The 7973-nt window shown below is 51.2% G+C and overlaps 1 protein-coding gene across 3 annotated transcripts in view; it reads left to right on the forward strand.

Moving 5' to 3' along the window:
• BAIAP2L1 (BAR/IMD domain containing adaptor protein 2 like 1) overlaps positions 1–7737 on the forward strand; it is an 85074-nt gene extending 77337 nt beyond the window's left edge. For all 3 annotated transcript variants that reach the window (XM_082428924.1, XM_082428926.1, XM_082428925.1), the window contains 2 exons: positions 6473–6510; positions 7122–7737. In XM_082428924.1, the coding sequence (XP_082285050.1) occupies positions 6473–6510; positions 7122–7197 (114 nt within the window). In that variant the 3' untranslated portion in view covers positions 7198–7737. The remainder of the gene's footprint in view (positions 1–6472; positions 6511–7121) is intronic.
• Positions 7738–7973: the final 236 nt, after the last annotated feature.

The following is a 7973-nucleotide window of genomic DNA, read 5'->3' on the forward strand; positions in this document are numbered from 1 at the left end:
TCGCTTCATCTTTTGAAGTAATATTTCGGTATCCTCTGCAAAGTGCCAAAGAAAAAGCTGCAACTGTCAGCGGTGTACACCCTCAGATGCCTCCGCTGCCTACAACCTGTCCGTTAGACAAGCTACCGCAGTTCATCACTACCAAGTCAGAGCGGGAGTCCAAGAGCACAGCAGAGCGGACAGAAGGACCGGCTCTGCCCCAAAGAGAGCCCCTGGGGAGCAGGTGAAAAGGCCTGTTTTTAATAGGCCACCTAGTCGTTGTGGCCTCTTGCAAAGGCAGCAGACACAGGATCCAATCATCTGTGCATCAGTAAACAAACCCAGAGAGATTATGGATCAGGCAGAAATGCTCCAGAACTGGGCGGCCCAGCAGAGTGGCCACTGGACACGGGCTGCTGAGCACCTGAAAAGCGGAGAGTGCAACTGTAAGGAACTGAGTTTTTAATTTTAAATTTGTATTTTAATCTAGTCACACAGTGAGTGGCTGCCATGTCAGTCAGTCAGTCAGTCATAGATCACACAAAAGAGAATGAGATTCCATTTAGAAACCTGATCCAGAAGGTGATGGTCGAGAAGCAGGTACACGATGAGGCCCTTCCAGGAGCCCCTGAGGGCTGGAGACACAGCCCTGGAATTTTGTATCTCAGAGGTTCTTACGCCCAACTGGGCTGGTCATTTATCTTTCCTAAACTGTTTACACCAGCTGATAACACTGGAGAAAAGTATGCTCTGTCTCAGCCAAAGTCTGGGGTCCGTGGGAGCTGGTAAAGCAGCCTAACACTTTTATATGTAGTTTTTACACACACACAACCATCAGAATATTGTCAGTTACACGTAGAGTTTTGTTTAAACACCAGGATACCTAGGGTATACCTGGGAGCCACCCACCAGAGAATGTTCGTGAACCCAGTGAGGTGGACCCAGCTGCCCTGGGACGTCCCATCTCAAGAGATCAGATGCCGTCTTCTCACTACCCAGGGGCTGGGGGTCGGTCACGTGCTCTCTGCCTTAGTGGCAGCAGCTTTTAAGTAATCCGATAACTGGGCTTTAAATAGCTATTGAGAAACCAAGCCCTCAAACCCACACGCTTTGATTTCAAAGCGCGTCTGCCGACCTGTAAGAGCTGCACTGAGTGGGTGCTGCCTCCACCCCCCACCCCTACCCCCCACCTCACCGAGTGGGCACCTTGGTTTCAGAAAAGAGCCCCATGACCAGGGCAGTTGGCTTTCCCTGCCTGGGCTTCAGTTCCCCATTTAAGAATCAACGGGTTGGGCTTCCCTGGTGGTGCAGTGGTTAAGAATCCACCTGCCAATGCAGGGGACATGGGTTCGAGCCCTGGTCCAGGAAGATCCCACATGCTGCAGAGCAATTAAGCCCGTGCACCACAACTACTGAGCCTGTGCTCTAGAGCCCGCATACCACAACTACTGAGCCTGTACTCTAGAGCCTGTGAGCCACAACTACTGAGCCCATGCGCCACAACTACTGAGCCTGCGCTCTAGAGCCCGCGAGCGACAACTATTGAGCCTGCGCTCTAGAGCCTGTGTGCCACAACTGCTGAAGCCCGTGCACCTAGAGCCCGTGCTCTGCAACAAGAGAAGCCACCGCAGTGAGAAGCCCGCGCACCGCAACTAAGAGTAGCCTCTGCTCTCCACAACTAGAGGAAGCCTGTGCGCAGCAATTAAGACCCAATGCAGCCAAAAATAAATAAATTTAAAAAAAAAAAGAATAAAGGGGTTGAACTGGGTCAGAGGTTGTGAACTGGGAGAGTCCAGCCTGCAGCTGAGGACTGAGTTAGTTGTTAACAGGTAAAGCAGTGTCACTCAGGGCTGCTCACACCGTGGGCCATGCGAAGCTGCTCTCCAGCTGGCGGCGGAGAGGAAGGGACATTCTGTCCGTGGAAGCAGCCGTGCAGGAGGGCAGGCACCAAGGAAGCCCTAGGGCCCGTCCCTCAGGCCCTGCTGTCTGCAGGATGGCTCGGTCCCCAGGGGAGTGGAGGGCTCCCCGCGAGGCTTCTCAACAGAGCCCTGGCCGGGCTGCGAGTTCCATCATCTCTGTGCGTCTGCCTGTGGCCGTGGGTCTGAGCTGACCCGTAGGCTGGGACCGCGTCGTCTTCTTCAAGGCACACGGGCACGCAGTAGACACCCAGGCAGAGCTCTGGGGCGGTGGGGAGGGGGGGTGAGGCGGACACCGTGACAGCCAGCAAGGGCCACCTCCAGGTGGACTGGGGTTTGGGGTTTCTCGGGAGACGTCACCAGGCGTGTCCCGTCCGTTCCCGCCTGTGGGCTGTCTCGCCATCCAGTCCCCAGGCCTCCCCGGCCCCGCTGTCCCCAGGCAGCCTGGCCACTCGCAGGGAGTTGCCAAGAGGGGACACAGAACACGCGACAGGCCGTGGCCACGGGTGCAGCCCAGCAGAGGGACCAGCGCCTGGGAGTCGTGCTGTGAAGCCTGAGGGAAGTTGGGGCGGGACACGTGCTGCGAACTCGGAGCTGCGAACTCGGAGCAAAGCCCGAGAGGTGAGTGAGGACCAGCGTCTCCCGGATGGCGGGCGGCGGCGGGGCTTTTCCGAGCCCATGCTGTGTGGCCCGCACTGTGACAGAGGAGGTGCCCCGGGCATGCCAGGAGCTGTGCCGAGATGGGTCACAGAACAACCAAGAAGGGCCTCCAGAGCCCTCGGTGCTCCTGCAGGACAGGGCGACGTGTGCCAGACGCTGGAGGAGGGAAAGACGGGGTGGGGGGCAGACGGGGAGACCCCAAACCCCTCAGCGCAGACTGGGGGAGGCAGTAGAGGGACAGGCGGCTCCCGGCTCAGCCGGCGGGGGATGGGCCGTGCGGGCAGTTCTGAGGCCAGCAGATCCGGAGCTCCTCGCTGGGCAAAGGAGGTGCCTTCGCCGAGGAGAAGGGAGCAGGGGAGGGCAGCCGTGGCAATAAGCTCGCTGGCAGGTGTGTTAAAGAGGACACCTTTCTGAAAAGGTCCTATTTTTTTTTTAGTAAACATTGAAGAATACCATATACAGAAAAGTGCAAGAAAAGAAAAGTCACTTTTCACAAAGTGACTCCATATAACCAACACCCAATCAGGAACTGGAGCATTACCAGCCCTCCAGAAGTCCCCCGCACTGTCCCATCTCACAGTCCAGACTGCCCTCCTCTGGACGCTGGGTGCCTGTCTGGTCTGGCCCTGCGCAGACAGAACTGTGTCCTCCTGTGGTTCCACTGGTGTCTCAACAGAGGCTGTCATCCCTCCTGTTAGAATAACTGATTTACAACGTCGCGTTAGTTTCAGGTATACAGCACAGTGATTCAGTTATACATATGTATACATTCTTTTCTAAAAATATTCTTTCTCATTATGGTATATTACATGATACTGAATATAGTTCCCTGTGCTATACAGTAGGACCTTGTTTACCCATTTTATGTACAGTAGTGTGTATCTGTTAATCCCAAACTTCTAATTTATCCCTCCCCCTGTTCCCCTTTGGTAACCATAAGTTTGTTTTCTCTGTCTGTGAATCTGTTTCTGTTTCGTAAATAAGTTGTGTCATATTCTATTTCTTTAAAATATTTGTTTATTTTGGCTGCACCGGGTCTTAGTTGCAGTATGTGGGATCTTCTTTGTGGCATGTTTAGTTGTGGCACGTGGGATCTTAGTTGCGGCATGCATGTGGGATCTAGTTCCGCAACCAGGGATCAAACCCGGGCCCCCTGCATTGGGAGTGTGGCGTCTTACCCACTGGACCACCAGGAAGTCCTTATGTCATATTTTAGATTCCACATATAAGTGATATGATATTGGTATTTGTCTTTCTCTTTTTGACTTCCCTCACTTAGTACAGTAATCCATAGGTCCATCCATGTTGCTGCAAATGACATTATTTCACTCTTTTTATGGCTGAGTAATATTCCATTGTATATATGTACCCCATCTTCTTTATCCATTCCTCTGTTGATGGACACTTTAGGTTGTTTCCGTGTCTTGGTTATTGTAAATAGTGCTGCTATGGAACATTGGGGTGTATTTATCTTTTTGAATTATAGTTTTGTCCAGATATCTGCCCAGGAGTGGAATTGCTGATTCATAAGGCAATTCTATTTTTAGTTTTTAAAGGAACCTCCATGCTGTTCTCCATAGTGGCTGCACCAATTTACATTCCCACCAACAGTGTAGGAGGGTTCCCTTTTCTCCACACCCTCTCCAGCATTTGTTATTTGTGGACTTTTTAATAATGGCCATTCTAACCAGTGTGAAGGTGGAACCTCACTGTAGTTTTGATTTGCATTTTTCTAATAATTAGCAATGTTGAGCATCTTTTTATGTGCCTGTTGCCCATCTGTATGTCTTCTTTGGAGAAATGTCTAAGTCTTCTGTCCATTTTTGGGTTGGATTGTTTTTTTGTTATTGAGCTGTATGAGCTATTCGTATATTTTGGAAACTAAGCCTTTGTCGGTCACATGGTTTGCCAAGATTTTCTCCCAGTCCGTAGGTTGTCTTTTCGTTTTGTTCATGGTTTCCTTTGCTGTGCAAAAGCTTGTAAGTTTGATTAGGTCCCATTTGTTTATGTTTGCTTTTATTCCTATTCCCTTGGGAAACTGACCTAAGAAAACATTGCTACGATTTATGTCAGAGAATGTTTTGCCTGTTGTTAGGATAGGGCTGCCCCATGCATCCTAGCGGGTGTCTCAGTGCCAATGTGCACGCACATTGCTTGTACCAACCAGGAGTGGGCTCGCTGGGGCACGTGCCAGGGCCCAGTAGCTTCGGGCGGCCGTCTTAAGAGTCATTTTGCTCTCTTTCCTCATAGCACAAGTTGTCACTTCTTGCCACTTTCCCGCCAGGGTTGGACTTCAGTGCATCTCCTCCAGTGTTTCTGCTTCTCTCACCAAGTCGTGTCACCCAGATAACACAGCCTGTGAAACCATGGCTAAGCTCGTTTCAGAGTTCAGTCGGGCTCCAAGGTTTCTGCCTTGAGGGCAGCGGGGGCGCTGCTCAAGTTGAGGACACGCAGGGGAGGGGGGACAGTGTCCTGCCCCAAGGACAGGCAGGAAGGTGGTTTCCGTTACATGCCCTGCGGAGGCCGCATCTGGCGAGTCCAGCTTGGCAGGACGTGGGCCTTTCAGGCCGGGAGGACGCAGCCGGCCTCCCCTGAGCCACAGTCACCGCCTGGACTCAGCCTCCCCAGCCTGGGGGCACCTGTTCTGGGCGGCAGGTTAATGCCAGCACCCTGAGCACGTGTGGGGCTGCACGACAGGCGTTCTGGGGTATTTTTAAAATAAATCATGTTAGCCCTTACTCATCCTGTAACATGAATGTTACACCAGAAACTGCTCACTCCGAGGCCTGCTGAGCAAGCCCGGCGCGCCCTGTGGGGAGAGGCCCTTTTAGGACGTGCTAACGAGCAGGGCAGCTGCTTTGTGCTTCAATCCTGAGAGGGAGACATTGAATCCGGATGCTGGGCTGGCTGCCCCTGGTGCTGGGGCTCCCCCTCGGGATGACCTTGCTGGCCCCAGGTTCAAGGTCAAGGTGTGAGGTCCCCAGAGGCCCGGAGACAGCAGGCACAGGTCTAAAGTAGCCCTGGTGCCCCCAGCCCCCTCTGCCTTGAGTCTGTACATCCAGCACCCAGGAGAGGCCATCCCAAGGGAGCCCTGGCTTGGCTTTTACTCCAGGCGTGGCCTTCAGCCCCGGGCTGGCAACTGGCAACGGGAAGTGAGAGGAGCTCAGAGGTCTGCAAGCCCTGAGACCACGGGGCATCCTGAGAGCTGGCCTGGTGGCCCTGGTCAGACGGCATGACACCGCCCTCTCCTGGGCAGCCATCTGAATAAGCCCGCCAGTTTGGGCCAGTGATTTCTTACAACAGCCAGAGCAGATTTAAAGCAGATTCTTTGTAGAATGAAGAAGAGGACACACGATCACCTGGTCCCCGGCCACACTGGGAGACCCCGAGCCCCTGGGAGCCGGAGGCCGGGGCTCCGAGAGGGCTCTGGAGATTCCTGAAGGCAAAGACAGTGCCTGCACTGTTGCGTCCTCTCTCCCGCAATTACGGAACTTCTACAAGATCAGATCTCTGGTTGGCAGTTGGCACCAGTCTACAGCACCGAAACCCAACGTTTTCTTTTTACTGTTTCTCATGGCATCATTCAGGACCAGGCTCCCAAAAAGCCAACCATAATCACTACAGTTTTGCACCTGAATTCAGGCCACAGGCAGGGAGCAGCAGACCCTGTGTTTCCCTCTAAGATGTTCCAGCATTTGTGAGGGTACCTCACTGTGTTTCAGAATGTCTTCTGTTCTTGCCCTTACTCTTCCGAGTGAATTTAGATAAATGAGACAAATAAATTGAGACTCCAGGGCACTTTGAAACATGCATAGCTTTAAGCAGTCCCTTATGCTTTAGATGTCTTTACCTTCAGGTCATATTAAAAATGTCCCAATTTCATGAGCCTTCCATAAACTTCTTTTTCTTTCCCACAGAATGATGCCAATGGGTTTGCAAAGCCTCCTTTTCTCAGGTATGTTACTTTCCTCCACAAGGGCCCTCCCCCTTGCTCAGCCCAGGAGGACTGGGCTTGCAGGATCTCAGTTCCCCGACCAGGGACTGAACCCAGGCCCTCGGCAATGAAAGCGTGGAGTCCTAACCACTGGACCGCCAGGGAAGCCCGCCGCCCATTACAGAACTATCCAGAGCTTTAAACATTTCTGACAGCGGGCAGCTCACCTCTCTGCAGTCCAGTGTGGGGCGGGGAGGTGGTGGTGGGAGAGCCTTCTAGGACAGCAGCTGCATTATTAAGTGCCAAACACGACACGAGGCCAGGGGAACTCCCTTCTGGATCAGGGCAGATGCTGGGCAGGCCCTCCAGGCCCCGCTCCCAGAGGACCCCCAGGCCTGAGGTCTTTCTCAGCATCAGGCCCCTCTGTGGCCAAAACGAAATTAGCAGCTTATAATGGGCGCATGGAGAGAACTGTCACAGAACAAAACTTCCATGTTCAGAGAATGTCTGGGGTTTATATAAGCTATATAACTTCACAGAGCAAGAGCAGGGGTTATTAGCTCTTTTTCCGAACCAAATCCCTGTCTTGAAGTATTTCTGCCAACAATTTTTTTCTCCCCCCGCCTCCCCAGCGGAGAAAATCCCTTTGCTACTGTGAAACTCAGACCAACGGTGACAAACGATCGCTCAGCACCAGTCATTCGATGAAAAGGTGGCCCCAGATTCTTCTGGTTCCCCATTCGGTTCTCGCTTGGGAAATGATAGGTATACGTGTGTGATAAGTGCTGTCCTGTTGTAAAGCTTCACCGGAGGGTGCCTGATTTTACATGTATTCCACTTGAGCAAATCAGTGCATTTTCTAATTTAACATAGTTGGGTTTACACATTTCTGTCTTTAAGATAAATCCGTCATAGTTTAGATACAACTCAATCATTTAAAGTATTTTCTTCCTGTTCTGTTCAAGAACTGTAAATTTAGTTCCAATCCTATTGTATCATTTTTTTTTTAATATTCTATGATTTTTTTTTTTTTAATAGCCAGAATAAGGGATAGTTGATGCTTTTGTGACTGGCTTTCTGCACCTGAATGCAAATAAGATCACAGTTTTATTTTATAAAGCATGTGCTCTTAAATAGCATTACGATGTTTAAAGAAAACACTGTGTAAATTTGCATCCCAGCATGCAAATAATCTTAAGCAATATAAATTATGAGACTATTATATAAAATTTAATTTTTTAACTTAAACACTTTAAAATGTTTGCTTAATCAAATGCAGCCCTACCCAAGATGAAGCATCCCGCAAGTTCTCGCGATTCAGACACATCGCTAGAGCACTGAGAATTCACCTGTCCCTAACACAGCCATGATATTAGTACTTGAATAATTTCTAAGAGGTACTGAATTTGGCGTTCTGAGTTACCAACTGGAATGACCAATGAAAACATGCCAGGCCATGCCACACATGGGCCTGGCTCACAGCC

This window comes from Balaenoptera physalus, assembly GCF_965194825.1.
Source record: "Balaenoptera physalus genome assembly, chromosome: 16".
Lineage (NCBI taxonomy): Eukaryota > Metazoa > Chordata > Mammalia > Artiodactyla > Balaenopteridae > Balaenoptera > Balaenoptera physalus.